Here is a 16,798-nt window from a genome sequence, read left to right as displayed (position 1 = left end):
GGCCCATCGGGGTGCCCATACACTGCAGATAAGCTGCCGAATCGTTCTGAAGGCCTCAAATTGGAAAATCTTCCTGTGTATGGCCACCTTAAAGAATAACCCTATTTGTACCCCAGTGTGGTTATCCCCCAGCCCTTTCTACATTCAGCCATGTGGTATGGAACAAGCAGTGCCCATAAAAAGTAAGTGTGGATACACAAAAGCTCCAAATGGCTATAGAAAAAAGTAGCTATTTGCCTAGTTACTTATTACAAAATTATAAAAATATGCAGAGCAAAAGGGCCTATTTGAAACAGTCTTCTCATCCTGCTCATTGCTGGATCATTGAGCCATTGCTGTGTTCTAGCTCTCTTGTTCTTGCTTTATCCTTATCCTCCATATCTCCTGGTTTTGACCCCTGTCCTGATTATTTGAACTTGCCACCTGCCCTAACCTTCAGACTACAGATCTTTGTCTCAACTTGCTGCCTGCCCTGACCTCTGACCTTTCAGTCTGCTGTCACTCATTTGTTCATTTTATTTATTCTCATTAGATGAATTATTATGCACCATTATGTTACTGCTGTTACCAAAAACATAGGCTCCTACCTGCCAGTTACACACCTGTGACTGTACCTGACTTTGGGAAAGCAGGAGGCAAGCCAGTACACTGCTTTTGCAGCCCAGAGACAACTCTCTTTAAATGTGAATTGGGTATTCTTACAACATGCCCATCATGCCCATGCATCTTCTTCTGACTCCTTTCAGTTTTCAAATGGAGGTTACTGACACTGACATTCAAAACACTATTGCTCTGTGAGGCTACAATTTTACTATTATTCTTACTTTTTGTTACTTAACTTCCTATGAAGTAACTCGTGTATTAATATTTCAGTCTCTCATTCAAACTACTGCCCTGTTGCTAGGGTAAATACGATCCTAGCGACCAGATAGTTGCTGAAAAACCAAACTGCTAATCAGAAAGCTAAATAAAACATGCAAAAAATTTAGAAAACAAAGACCAATTGCAAATGGTCTCAATATCAATGTCTACATCATACTGAAAGTTTATTTAAATGTGAACAATGCCTTAAAACTAATCCGTTGGAGGCCATGGCCATGGAAGTTCTATTTTGCATAGCATGACAGCAGTTTATCAGTATATTAACTACTGTGGTCTATTATACAGAGTTGCACATTATGATGGTGTTTTATACTTAAAATTGTGTATTGGTGGCTGTTCCTTAAGGCCACAATAATAGACTGAAGAAATTCTACTTTAAAGGAATACTGTCACTGGAAAACATGTTTTGTTTTGTTTTTTTTTAAAATTGCATAAAAAAATAGAGCTTCTCCAGCAGAATCCTGCACAACACAAACAGATTTTTTTATATTTAATTTGGAAATTTCACGCAGGGCTAGCCATATTCTTCAGTTCCCAGGGTGCTACAACCATGTGACCTGTGCTCTGATAAACTTCAGTCACACTTTATTGCTGAGCTGGCTGAGCTGCAATTTGGAATGATATCACCCACCTTCCAGCACCCAATTAGCAGAACAATGGGAAAGGGAGCAAGATAGCAGCTCCCAGTAGATATCAGAACAGCACTCAATAGTAAGAAATCCGGCTTGGGACTCCTCCAGTTACATGGGAGTAAGAGAAACTATAGGTTACCTGAAATCGGTTCTAGTGTGTAGCGCTGGCTCTTTCTGAAAGCTCAGGGCACAATGCACTAAGATGGCTGCCTACACACCAATATTACAACTAAAAAAATACATTTGTTGGTTCAACAATAAAATGTTAAATGGTAGAGTGAATTATTTGCCATGTAAACAGTGTAATTTAGAAATAAAAAGTACACCATAAAAATCATGACAGTATCCTAAGGTTACAGCCAAATGAAATGGAATTATCTGCTAGCCAAAATTCTGCCTTTGCTTTCTGGTTGCTTCTGGTTTATCTTCTAGACATGACTGGTTGCAGTGTGACTCAGGCTTAGATAAAATGTAACATCATTAAGTTAATTGAACTACAAAACAAAACATGAACTGTCTTTCCGGGAACACAAGACTAGATTTTATTACAGATTTTTATTGTATTTTACAAAATCAAACTCTATCCTTATGAAATTAAAATTCCACAGAAAAAGAGAATGCCAGTATACACAAATTGCTTGGTGTATGGCACAGTTAAGAGGAACTTGATGATGAGATTGTAATGTTTTTTTGTATTTACACAAGAAGTTACAAAAATAACCTGTTATGGAACGTTTAAGGGTATCCATATTCCCTGACTAACTTTTTTTGACTCAAACACAGCTGGCTTATGAAAAACATTTTGTTACACTGATGCATAGTTACAGATGTTTGGTATACTGCTTGTCTTGGCTGTGCACCTGCTTTCTTTTAACTTGTTACAGAATCTGATGCTGTGCCTATAAATACAGGTTATAAAGTGAGTTTCACATTAGGAGAGGATGTGTCCACAAGTATTTACTTGGTAAAGGCATACAAGATTTGTGTAATATACAGAGGGGAAATGCATAAACACATAACAGTATTTAAATAATTACACTATTTATTTAAGGAACATTCTTACTCTCTACCTCAATTTGTTATTATTAAACCAAAAAAAAAACATTTTTTTTTTAAATTTTGCCTTCCTGATTGCTGCTTTAAAACACTTGTAATATTTATAGATAATATAAAGAAGTGTTGGTCTTTTCTGATGGTGTAATATTTTGGTGCGTTCGTCTTCGTTCCTGTCGTACATCTGAATTACAGGGATTCTGTCACAGGAAAACATGTTTCAGAACTAAGCAATTTAGCGACAACGAAGCAATTTGCAGGTTATAGCTTTATCTGATATAAGCTGCTCAGCAAAAGCAAACTAACTTTTATGCTAATAGCACATAGGGAGATTTGTTGCCCACCGTTAAATCTGGGCTACGAATCTTGACGAATCTTCCTAAAATGCTTTCCCACTGGCAATAAAGTAGATCAGTTGTGGGAAAGCATACAAGACCAGCCACACATCTCTAAAAAGGTCCTTTCCCTTGTTTACCCTTAGCATCTGAGGAACCACAGGAACATGCGAAAGAAGGTATTTTCCAGCGATTAAGCTGGATTGTCGAGTCTCTGAGCAGCTGTTACAGTTGCTATAACAATATAGTTGTTGGGAAAATAAAACAAGTTGTTTAAACCCTAAAATTTTAGAAAATCAGAAAGAATATTTAAATAGCAATTGAACAAAAATCATAATTTCATCATATAAAACACAGTTTTTAAAAGTGAACTATTTATTTGAATAGCTTACTACCAGGTTACGTTTGGGGCATCACATATGAAATAAGAGACTGAGCTGACTTTCTCTGATGTGGAAAGCTCTGTAGAGTGCAACACTGTACATTGCACAGTGACCACAGTCATAGGGTTATAGGTGATAAGGCCCCCCTTTTGGGAGTGGAGTTTTTGGAATGCTATAACGAATGTATTCAACAGATATCACATGAAATCTCAGGATTTAACTAGATAAATGCGTGTGTCATTGGGGGTGCCCTGTTTACATTGACTAACTGGTGTCTGCTTTTTTTTGCATTTGTATGTCTCTAGCTATCTGTACTAACTATTCCGATGACTGGTGAGCTGGCAATATAGACAAATGGCAGAGAAGAGTGGTGGTGGGGTGTGAATTGGCTACTTATTGGTAGCTTTACAGGATATGTGTTCTACTAAGAGAATCGGCGTTAGTAGACATTAGTAGTAATGGGGTAGACTGACTATTTGAAATGGGCAGTTAATGATTATATTGAAAATGCTGTTGTGTCTGTGATTTGCCTTAAATTTTTTCTATGCATATCAGTTATACACATTAGTGACCCATTTTGTTCTCTTTTATGGTCATTTGAACCTCTTCTTGCTTTTAACAGGACTATATAGAAGGCCACCCTGAAACAATACTACTGGACCCGTTGCCTGCCATTAGAACATTGCTGGACCGCTCAAAATCTTACGAGCTTATTCGCAGAATAGAAACATACATGCAAGGTAAGTTGGCTTATTGTATCCATGCATGGCAAATTTAAGGACATTTTATTAATTATCTGTATGGCATGAGAGTTTCAAAACTAATATCCATGTACTGGTTATAAAGGCCCAGGTGTGTTTTTGATGGTAGCCCTGTAACCACACATTCTCATCCTTATACAGAAATGGGGCTATGTGTTTTATAAATATTTCATTACACCTTTACATTATATTGTTTTGTATAAATGCGTAAAAAAGGCAATATCTAAAAATATCAACCTTGTGACTCTCTTTTTCTATTCTACTGCATTTCAGTATGACATTGATGTTGTAATTAATATTTTAACTTAATATTTCTAACTTTTTATTATATTACTTCTTTAATAGCACTAAAGAAGGGAACATTTATACCGTTTCTTTTAAAGCATCAGTTTAAAGGTACTTTCTTGACAGAGAATCCCACAGAAGTGCCAGGTTATGGGGATATATTACGGCTTCTTTACTGCTGAGGTGTTGTGAGATGATACTCCCCACATTTGTGGGGCAATTGAAGCCTCTTCTTATCAGAAACACTTTCTACTTCTGGTTTAGTGTTTTTGTCTATCCTTGATCTATTTTAGATCATCAGGTGCCTCCTTGTCCAGTCTCCTTGGCTGTGATTTAGTCCATGTAAGAAAAGACAGCAGGCAGTTTTAAACTTTAAAGTATACAACTTAGGTCAAAGATAATTTGGATTTATGTTAGCACTTTATTTTTGGGGTATGCAGTGACTTGACATATGCTTTTTATAAGTCTGTCCAAAAGATAATTGTAGTGGGATTAACCAGTAGCTGTCTCTTAGTGCCCGGGATTGCAGAACATGAGAACCAGTTTTTCTTCTATGTCTGGAGCCTCTGCTGGAAACAAAAAACATAGAAAGCTTTTGCTACACACAGAAAAAAAAGTATTGTATGTGCATAAAGGGAAGCTTCATATAGAATGAGTGATATTTGTTGAAACATAAAAGAACTTAGCAGGTTGGAATTTAACCAAAGTTTAAACTAAAAGCCTCAGCATATTTAGGAAACAATGCATGCGTGACTTTGTACATTTCAATGTAAGCATTGCATGCAGGTAAGGAGTAAGCATTCATGGGGACTGGTAGTAACAATGTGTGTTGGAATATCCTCTTATGGCTATAATAATAAGCATACCCATCCACACCCAATTGTTTTTATACAACATCACACACATTACAAAATTTGTTATGACCAAGGTAGCCAGTCTTCATAAATCTCCAGAGAATGTTTTTAGGAGTGATATGTTACACAAAGTATAAAGATACTGAACTGCAAATATACTCATAACATATAGGTTGCCACCTCTCAGCAAAGCTGAAAAACTAGACATGAATTGCTTGTAATCTGTTATCTTAGAATTATCCAGAAACTCTGCTTATCCAGTACAGATAATTCCCTGGAATTCCCTGCCATAGTGCCTCTTATCTCTTCTGTTTCCAATGTGTTTTTGTCTTTAACCAGGAAACTGTTCAGAACATTCAGTCTAGATAAATGTAGAATACAGCTTACCTGACTTAACAGCAAACAGTATTAACAGTATCAAATAGTTCCTATAAAATCTTTAACTACATTAAATTTAAGATATTCCTCCAGTTGAGATGAACAGAAGATCAGTTAAAATAAATTGAATTTATGTGGACACGAATGATGTAATATATTTTTTGACTTTTTGATATTTTTCAACAAAATAAAATAATAAAACAAAAAAAGACATAAGCAGGTTATACAAGTTGCAACAAGTTGGAACGTAACATGACGTTTCACTTACAAAAGGACTTCTCCGATCTGTATTGTCATATATAGCCTACATAGCTCATCAGTGGGTACAGCATAGCCCCCAGTTGTGGTTACCCTTATGGGAGCATTTTAAATTGGCTGGTCTAGTGACATTTGAGCCCTGTACCCGAGTTGCACCACATCCCACAGGTTCTATTTAATTTCCCATGGGCTCCCCAGATTACATATGATAATTTGGTTGAGGGGTAAGGCCACAATTTATGAGCTGTTGCCAAAATTCAAATGTGGGCACACTGTTATCCATCCACCTCATTATAACTGCAAATGTAAGGCATCTGAACCTTATCCTGACTGAGTTAGAAGGGAGGAGGTCATCCACCATACCCAAATGGCAAAGTGCTGGATCCATCATTTTAGGTAAGTCTAGCTCTGTTGCCAGAGTATTCATTACTGCAGCCCAGAACTGAGCGATGGGAAAGCAGCTCCAGATTAGATAGAGAAATCAGCTCTAGTGGATTTGCACAGTGTTGAAATATTAAGGAAAATTCTTGGGTGCTGCCTTCAAAAAATGTTTGGGTACCAATCAGCAGCTAAAATTAAATATATTATACTAAAACAGTGCATTACATTGTGATTTACACCAGTGTAGGTTGAAAATGCATTTTGTGTAATTAGCATTTACATAATATAAGTTATCCTATTAAAGCTGTCCCCTCTAAGTGAAATTAAAGGTCCTGACATCTTTCCCTGATATACCAGGTATGATGCATGTCTTTTCAGCTTATGACTCAGGTTAGACATAATCATTCCCTTTATTGAGAAGCATGAGCTTTGTTTGTGTTGTATACAGAGGTTTACAAGTTTTAGGCTAAATAATGCAACATTTGTTGTTACAACAACTGATTGACACTCATTCACCTTCTCATAACTCAGTGAACAAGCTTTTATTTTGGTAGCAAGCACTCATTGCTGGTTTGAGCTGACCAAGACAAGATGGCTCAGTAAGGGTCACTTTGCTGAGGTTAAGAAGTAAAAATGCCAATAACCTTAATAACCTTATATTTGCACAAAGTATATTATTTGTATTTAGAAAATAGCCTGGTTCTGGTTCCTTTTATAAGAAAGATGGGATGCCGGCAAGTTCATTTTGCATCTGGTTCATGCTAGAGAAGTATGATTGGTAAAATTACTTGAATCAGTTGCTGGCAGACATGGACCAAAGAAACTGAACAGTGTTCTGCCTCTTTAAAGTGAGAGTGTGAGTGCAGGTCTTAAATCCTGACTGCCACACATTTCATAATATTTAACATTTCTGTTTGCTAAAGCTAACCAAGAGTTCTTGTATTTTGCTTTAAAAAAACAGGGGTAAGGTTTTATAAATGCTCACCAGGGTAAAAGTTTGGCAGCTTTATCCAAATAAATAAACATTTATAGATAGGGTTTATAGCCCTTTCAATATACTTTATTGGCAATTGCCGTGGATTGCAGGTCTGCAGTACACCACCAGCTTGGTACAGACATATTTAATTCTGAATAAAGCATTAAATATTAGATAAATCCAGCACTAACCAGTTTGTAGTCTTACCTAATAGCTTTGCTGTGTTACCACATAGAGCATACCATACTTTCTATGAATGGAATTCCTTTAATTGTTTGCTTATACTTTCTAACTATTGTCAAACACCCAGAGATATTATGTTCAAATGAACTGAAGGCTTTCGATCATCTAGCCCTGTGTTCTATGAATAAGTAGAGTAAGGCAAATATTAAGGGGTGTATTTATTAACATTGGTGATGTTGTCCATAGTAACCAATCAGATGTTTGCCTTTGTTTCTAACTTGTAGGTGACCGGTCAAATCTAATTGCTGATTGGTTGCTATGGGCAACATCACCAGTGATGTTTGTCTCCAGTGTTAATAAATGCTTCCCATAGTGTTGTATTGAAAATCTGCAGTAATTTCAGTTGGGAGCTTTAAAGTTGTCAAACACCCAGAGATATTATGTTCAAATGAACTGAAGGCTTTCGATCATCTAGCCCTGTGTTCTATGAATAAGTAGAGTAAGGCAAATATTAAGGGGTGTATTTATTAACATTGGTGATGTTGTCCATAGTAACCAATCAGATGTTTGCCTTTGTTTCTAACTTGTAGGTGACCGGTCAAATCTAATTGCTGATTGGTTGCTATGGGCAACATCACCAGTGATGTTTGTCTCCAGTGTTAATAAATGCTTCCCATAGTGTTGTATTGAAAATCTGCAGTAATTTCAGTTGGGAGCTTTAAAGGGGAGGGGAATGACCCTGACCATTTTATTTTAAATCTGTGTCGGTATTAAAGAGGAATGGAACCCAAAAATGTATTTGCCTAATAAAAGCTAATGCAATAAGCAACTTTTCACTAGAATTTCAATTGATAGTTTATTTATAAGTGATGTTGAAAGCAGCAGCTCTCAGTCTCTTTTATTTCTCTCTACTGCTCATCCTGACTACGTGTGCCATTAAAATATTGTAGCAGGAGTTAAGGTGGCCATATACATGTAGATTTGAAAACCAAGCTTATCTTGAAATGCTAGTTTAAAAGTATGATTTGTCCATCAACAAAAAAGACCATTTCAAATCATATTGTTTCCTTTGAAGCTAGGAAAACTGTGGGTAGGTGCTTGCTTGGCCCTGCAAACGATTGGACAATGGATAAGCTTTCCTACAGAGAGAGTCCACAGTGTTTTGCACTGTTCTCCTCCACTGTCTGGATGTTGTAACCACAGAATCTGCAAGGCATTTTGTAGCAATTGTGTCCCAGATACTAAAGTTTTTGTGGGAAAGCTTAAGCAGAGGCAAAACTATTTTTATGGGTAATACTGGGAGCTCTGTGGTTATGCCTTTCTTTACTCTTTTGTGTGTTGGTATTTTTTTTCCTGTTTTGCTGTAGGACCATTCACATGTGATCTTATCTGCTAAACTTGAATATGATTGAATTTAAAATGAATATAAATCTTATCCCTAGCAGGTATGATCTCATATGTTGACCTTTGCAGGGCCCAGATTGTACAAGACTTTTTAAATCAATATATATTGCAACTCTAGTAGGTGTGGCCTCACCTGCTGAACTTTACACAGGGCAGATTAAATCAATATAAAACGCACTGTGTTCAGATTACACTGTGACACATTGTTTCCAGGAAGCCATATATGGTCAGTTTTTGATCAGAAAATAAACTACTGATTCAGATGCTGGGTATGTAAAAGCAAATGCAAATGTGGGTCACATCAGAATGTAAATGTTTGTTCTAATTCCTTTGCTGTGCCTCCTCCTGAGGAAAAAAATATATATGAGCTCATTTATGAACTGTGGTGCTGTGCCTACAAAAAGGCCATGTATAGGCCTTGCTCCTAATGGCATTTATCTGTATTAATGTTGTGCACCTATTTAGACTTGATTCCTTATTTGGTGTATGACAAATAAGGTTTAACATGCTGTATCTCCAGGGAGCTCTGTACCTAACACTTGCCTTGACTTGTCATAAATACATGGGAGCCATTGTGTCTTTATGCTTGATAAAGGTGTTGTTTTGCCCTGAAACGTTGCACCTCTCATTGCTCTGAGTGCCATGGCTTTCTATTTCTGCTTTTCTATTTTTTTTTGTCTTTCTCATATAGGTGCTTGTTGCGCCAGTGTACAGCCATGTATCCCCTATGTGTCACCTCTTCCTAGAGAGGTGTGACTTAAAGGAACAGTAACACCAAAAAATGAAAGTGTATAAAAGTAACTAAAATATAATGTGCTGCTGCCCTGCACTGGTAAAAGTTGTGTGTTTACTTCAGAAAGTCTACTATAATTTATATAAATAAGCTGCTATGTAGCCATGGAGGCAGCCATTCAAAGGAGAAAAGGCACAGGCACATAGCAGATAACAGATAAAACACTATTGTATTCTACAGAACTTATCTGTTATCTGCTATGTAACCTGTGCCTTTTCTCCTTTTTTCCAGCTTGAATGGCTGCCCCCATGGCTACACAGCAGCTTATTATATAAATTATAGTAGTGTTACTGTAGCAAACACACCAGTTTTACCAGTGAGGGCAACAGTGCATTATATTTTTATCACTTTAAAGCTCTTTCATTTTTTGGTGTTACTGTTCCTTTAAGGCTTTTTTTATGCAGTTAAATAACTGCAACTAAAAAAATAACATGTTATATAGCAGGAATGTTTAATTTTTAAAACTACCTCAAACACTAAATCAATAATCTTTAGGAACTAGATATTTTAACACAACATCTGTATTGTTGTACTATTAAGAGCTGAAACATTGAAACTGAAATGTACAGTGTTCTCTGCTTTTAATAAGAATTACTCTCTTGGCCAATAAATTGCCACTAAATAAAAAGCAAGTCTATGAAAGTAAATTTGTAATTAATACAAGTTAATATGTTACATATTAAAAGCTAAACTCTGAACAGAACCACAACAGATGTATCTGACGTACTTAAAGCTCTTCCTGCTAATTTCAGACTGCAATCTCCAGATTTACATGGCCTTCTCTAGGAAGCAAAAATGTCAAACAGAATAACAATGATGAAGCGCAGATCTAAGTGTTAGCCAGCTCTGGGAGGGAGCGCTGCTGCCAGCCCAATCACAGAGTGTTTTTTCTCTGCAGTTCTCCATTTGACTAACTATTGCTAATTTAAGTGCATTTCCATATAAATAATATTTTAACACATAAAGGTTTGTTAGTACACAGGAAGAAAAATTTTCTTGAATGTAGAAATCCATAGGATCCTTCTTAATTTTTTATTTTTTATAATTTGAAGGAATCCATGAGTTGCCCCTAGCAACTTATTTGCAATTTATTACCAATAGCTAAGTGTTCAGATTTTCTCCTAAATAAATTGCAAAATCCCTTTCCTGTAGTTAAAACCTTAAACATTGGCAGCTATTCAATGTTATATCAGCAAATGCAAAGTAAACAGGGAACTGAATGTTTTGCAGTTTCATGTTATGTTATCCACAAACTCAATTCATTTACTTTCTATTTTAGCTAAAACTAATAAGCATTCAGGGCATGAGTAAAGTACATTTTGTTTGTTCTTTTTTAATGAATATTGCACCATTGAATCATTTTAGGACCTTTGGGGACTAATTGGAGAAAGCTTATTTACATGTTTGCATTAAAGGAGAACTAAAGCCTAACTAAAGAAGTAGGGCAGAAATGTTGTACATTATGTTTTGGGCTTCTGTACCGGCCCAAGGTGACCACAGCTTTTAGCAGGGAAATGCCCCAGTAGCTCCCCATCTCCTTTTCTGCTTCTTCCCTACACATGCTCTGTGCTGCTGTCACTTACTGAGCTTAGGGGCCGACTCAAAATATACTGCATAAATATAGTATAAATGTAACTGTAAAATAGTAATTTATTCAGATTCACATTACATTACAGCATCAACTTTTATGACAGACAACCCTCGTTTTCTGCTTGATAATTTGCAACGACCCCTAAGATCAGCTTCTCAACAGCTGCTCAGACCAGACAGAGCATGTGCACTGTCCCGGACAGTTCCTGAACAAAATTCACACTTAATCCCAATTCACACTTACACCCAATCAATGGGTGTAAATTAGAACTCACCATTTTATAAATACGTGTCTAAAAATGAATCAAACATGGGTTAGTTTTTATATATTGAGCATTTTGATAAATCTGCCCTCAAGTATCTGAACAGTAAGCTGATGCTGCCCTAGTTCTTTATGTATATTGGGAAACCTGAGCACATGTACTGTATGGTTCTTGTAAGAGGCTGGTTACCTTAAAGCTGTGCTATTAAGAATTCTGTAAAAGCCTCAGTGGCGCTTATAACTAAATGTACAATTTATCTTCTTTCTCTGTGCAACATATGGCAGGCATCATACAATTAAAGGGTAATAATGAAGCATAATTGTATATAAACTGATATTGTTGAGCAGGTATTTGTGAAAAGTCCTATTTTAAGATTACCTCTTTGTCCAGTAAACTATACTTGCTTCAGATGGAAGCATGTTTAACTGGCTAGGTTTGAGGCAGCTCCAGCTGAACTCTGTTATATTTTCTTGGGTTACATATTTGTCTATCAAACTTTACAGTTTGCCTCTTTAAAGTTGTGTCAGAACTAGTTTGGTCACATGATTGACCACTTAGGAATCTGAGAGAATGAAAATTAGGTATTTATAAATCTTCAATCGCTATCAAATATATATATATATATATATATATATATATATATATATATATATATATATATATATATATATATATATATATATATATATATATTGCAGTAAAAACCCATATGTTTTTACTGCTAGTAAATTTACAGACTTCTGAAGTTGTATTTTGGGTATTCAGATCAATGCAGACTGAGTTGTATGGCAGCACTAGTGACAACATGGGAATATTCAAGCATAAGGGGATGACACTTGCTGGCTGGTATTTTACGGGCCGGGCCTGTAAATATAGGGAATAACTATAACAATAAAATTAATAAAAATATTATTAATAATCGTAAAGTAATTGTAAGGCTGGCAGTCAGTTTCTACCATATAGTAATGTATCTGTTAGCCCCCTTTTACATATGACATAGTTACTACTGCACAACATGCATTCCTTAGACAAATCAAAAAGAAAGGCACGCTCCCTGGTGTAAAAAGTTTAAAATGGTTTATTAATGATAAAAGTTGCTCTTACAGAACAGCAATAGTGTAGATTCTCATCAAGCATAATTGCTGTATAATCCAGCTCAACGCATCTCATCCAAACAGGACTTTCTCAGGTGCATAAAATTTAAAGCTCACAAGCAGTTGATATGGGGACTTGGAACCATCTGTTGGCATTTATTTAATTTGAGCTTGAACATTTTTATTTCTAGGACTTACTGTTGCCCATCATTTTCAGTATTTGGAGTGCAGATAAGTATGCCATCTGTAAGCGCCCCCACTTACTCTTGAGTTAAATTTCTCATACTTTTTAGTTTTGTGGTTACAGTAAACTATATCTTTACACACTGGGCAAATCAATGTTCCCTGACTTTACAGACATAACATGTACTGTGCTGTCTATACAAAGACTAATTGTTCAAAAAGTGTAGCAATTTCCAGGTAAAATCTATGCTGATTTTGGTGAACAAATAGTGTGTGTTTAAAGGAGAAAGAAAGGTAAAAGCTAAGTAAGCTTTATCAGAAAGGTCTATGTAAATACAGCCATAAGCACTCACAGAAACGCTGCACTGAGTTCTCTTTCAAAAGATTTGTTGTGTCTGTTTTCCTCTGCCAGAGATATGCAGCTCTCTCCCCTCTCCTGCTCCCCCCTCCCTCAAGAATGCTAAGAACTCACCCCCCCCTTCCTTAGGAATGTGGATCTGAGCCAATCAGCAGGAGGCTTCCTCATAGTCTTACAACCTGAGCATGTACACCGGCCTGGGTCTCGGTGCAGGAACGAGGCATTATGGGAACTTTCTTTACACAGCTCAGCGTTTTTTCTTCCTGTTTGGCTTCTGATCAGCATATACTGAATAAAGGTCTAAAATGTCCCTGTGTTACTTTCCTGCACATATTTATTTGATCTTATTTTGTTTCTTGCTCACAAGAGATGCAATCATTGATAATAAAAACCCATCATTATGTGACATCTATGGCACTATTATTATTATTAACATTTATTTATAAAGCGCCAATATATTCCGCAGCGCTATGGCAGCAATAGACAGTGTGGAATTCTTTGCAGTGCATAAGGACAAATGTTGTTCACTAGTTTGTACATAGTGTTGTACCTGTTTATGATGCCCCATTATGGCAAGGAAAATCCCCACCAGCTGATGTAGTTGGAAGACCCAGGACATGACTGTAAATCTGGCTGTTGCTGTAAGTGAGGATTATGTGACTAATAACACTGTCTCTCCTTTCTAATAAAATAAGTCTTATCTATGAATTAGCATTAAAGGCTCAGGGGTGCAGAATGTGTACTTAAGCTAATGGTGTTTCTCACAGAACACCTGTGACAAAGCTATAAAAAAATATGAAGAATGAGAGGTATTGTTTTATTTAAAGGTGTGCCAGGTAGAATACAGTAATCTTCAATATGTAACTCTTCTGGGGGCCATTTAGCAACTCTTTATAAAAAAAAGTTGCCATAAATGATGAGGTGCAAAATCTTCCCCGTTCTTATTTAGCCAACACTTGAGTCGTGTGCATTGCTGATCTCTGCACCTCCGTCCATATCAGGAAAAAGCTGCAGAGCTCAGTGTTTGTGAGTTCAAGGCAGCCCTGTCCTTACTGTTCTCACTATAGCCATAGGGCAGGTGGTATAACAAAAAAGGGCTCCAGCTCCTCCTCATAAATATAGCTCTGCTGAACGCAGTCAGTGCAATATTTTTGGTGGAATGCAGGACATTTTGCTTCATTTTTGAGTGGAAGATTTGCAGCAGGTAGAATTCACTGGTCACCTCTTTAAAAGCAAACATTTTATTGGTTGCTATAGGTAACTGCTACTGGGAAAACTTAGTGCCTTTTATTACATAAGTCTCTTTATTACATTTGTCTCTTGCACTGTATGTAATAAATAGATCATTTCGGCTGTTGCTTGACTACAATGAAACATAGCTCTAAAAAAACTTACTTTTTATGCATGTCATAAGGCACAAAAAAAGTCATTTTTGCAAAGATTGAAAATGTGACCCTTTATTAAACATTTATTGTGAGCATTTTTCAGTTCTAAGGAACTGTTGCTTACATTTAAGGCAGCAAACTTAATAGGCATGAGTAATAGATCTACAACCGATAAATTCCAATTTTAGCTTCCTTTTGGCTGTTCATGGGAATGATTCTTGTTTGTTTTTTTCCTGAAACCCAGGCCAATGCCATTCTTCCCTCCTTTTTTTTATTCTACTAATAGTTTATTTTAGTTTCAAGTGAAATACACAGAGGAATTTTCTTGTAAAAAAAAATAACCACAAGTCTAGTCCAGTCTCCCTTTGGTTTAAATGTCACGTGTTTGGCACCAGAACAGATTATTTCTTTAGAAACTAAAATATTTATTTTTCATATTTTATAAGCTGTGATATAATTTTTAAGACTAAGAATGGTATGTTTACATTCAAAAATGACATTTACAGTGATTGGATCTTCTTCTATCTCCTGATTTATTTGAAGCGTGTTTTCGCAAGGTGATACTGCAAAGTGTCATATAGTAAGGGTCAATGCCTAAGCTTTACAGTGAGACCAATATTTAGTTAAGTAACAGGCACGATTTATATCCCTGCAACTACATGATGCATGATTTTCCTAATCTGCACGTGTAGCATTGATAACCTTGTAGGATTCAGATTCTTAAACTGTCTTTACAAGTTTGTTTTAAAAAGATTTATGAACAAAGCACTTGTCTAGTAAATGTTGGATAACTTAAAGTAGCAGTAACACCAAAAAATTAAAGTGTGTCAAAGAAAAGAAAATATGTATTACATACATACATGTGTTGCCCTGCACTGGTAAAAAATGTGTTTTTGCCTCAGAAACACCACAGTAGTTTATAGAAACTGCTGTGTAGCTATGGGGTAGCCATTCAAATTGAAATAGGGCTAAATGGCACAGGTTATATAAAAGATAAGCTCTGTTAAACACCATTGTAGTCTACAGAGTGTATCTGTTATCTGCAAAGTAACCTCTTTTTCAGCTGAAATGGCTGCCCCATGGCTAAATAGTAGCTTATTTATATGAACTATAGTAGTCTTTCTGAAACTCAGAACTTCAGTACAGGGTAATAGTACGTTATACAGGTAAAGGACCCGTTATCCAGAATGCTCTGGACCAAGGGTATTCCGGATAAGGTGTCTTTCTGTAATTTGGATCTCCATACCTTAAGTCTGCTAAAAAATCTATAAAACATTAATTTACCCCAATAAGATTGTTTTGCATCCAATAAGGATTAATTATATCTTAGTAGGGATCAATTACAAAGTACTGTTTTATTACTACAGAGAAAAAGGAAATCAATTTTAAAATTCTGAATTATTTGATTAAAATGGAGTCTATGGGAGATGGGCTTTCCGTAATTCGGAGCTTTCTGGATAACGGGTTTCCGGATAAGGGGTCCAATACCTGTATTTTAATTTAGGCCTTTCATTTTTTGGTGTTACACAAATGTCGTTTGTGCATTAAAGTATCATAATCCAAAAAGTATAGTTTAAAAGATGGAAAATACAGGAATGGCATCCATTATCTGGAAACCCATTATCTAGAAAGCAACGGTCTCCCACAGAGACTATTCTAAGCAAATAGTTCTGATTTTTAAAAATAATTTTCCTTTTTTAAAATAATACCTTGTATTTAATCCTAAAACGTATGAAAACCAAGATGAAAGGTAATAGAGTGTAGTAGAATTCCTTTTACATCACTGGTTTTTATGGAGGAATTATTAAATTAATATGGGTTTTTATTATACATCTATTATACCTCTTAATAATGTAGGTAACATTTTTCCTGCAGTAGAACATAGTTATTACACTAATATGCATGCCTGGTTTCATGGATATTCTTTCTAGAGGTTATAAATAGCTCATGCAGCTGTATTAGTTAAAGTATGAGTAGTTTTTATTTCTACTCATTCTGGGTTTTCTTTCAAGGCAAAAAATAATTATAAGAAAAGAGGCCAAAAATTCATTGCAGAGAAGATTATCAGCATTCTAGCATCTAGCTATTCAGCACTACTGTGTCAGGGTTTTGTGAAACTTCAGGCTGTAACCTGCCATACATCTAGGCAAAAGCTGCCTTTCAGCCTAAATAACCATCATTCCCAGAATAACAGGGGCCTTTCTTTTTGCTGTAGACAGGCGCAAACTTGTGCTTTAAAGAATAGTGTTAACCCTCTGCTTTCGGCACATTCTCTGGATGCGTGTATGTTAGCGTAGCTGTGGTCTCTTTAATCTACTGCCTAAGAGTCAAATAAGGTAAATCAAACTTGATTCCAAATGAGATAAC

The 16,798-nt window shown here is 36.1% G+C and overlaps 1 protein-coding gene across 6 annotated transcripts in view; it reads left to right on the top strand.

Moving 5' to 3' along the window:
- The window catches only part of itpk1 (inositol-tetrakisphosphate 1-kinase), an 84,396-nt gene that overhangs the window by 47,380 nt on the left and 20,218 nt on the right, over window positions 1–16,798 (top strand). For all 6 annotated transcript variants that reach the window (XM_012968468.3, XM_012968469.3, XM_031890481.1 and 3 more), the window contains 1 exon segment: window positions 3,908–4,025. In XM_012968468.3, the coding sequence (XP_012823922.1) occupies window positions 3,908–4,025 (118 nt within the window).

This window comes from Xenopus tropicalis, chromosome 8, assembly GCF_000004195.4.
Source record: "Xenopus tropicalis strain Nigerian chromosome 8, UCB_Xtro_10.0, whole genome shotgun sequence".
Lineage (NCBI taxonomy): Eukaryota > Metazoa > Chordata > Amphibia > Anura > Pipidae > Xenopus > Xenopus tropicalis.
This window is presented reverse-complemented; position numbering and strand designations above follow the sequence as displayed.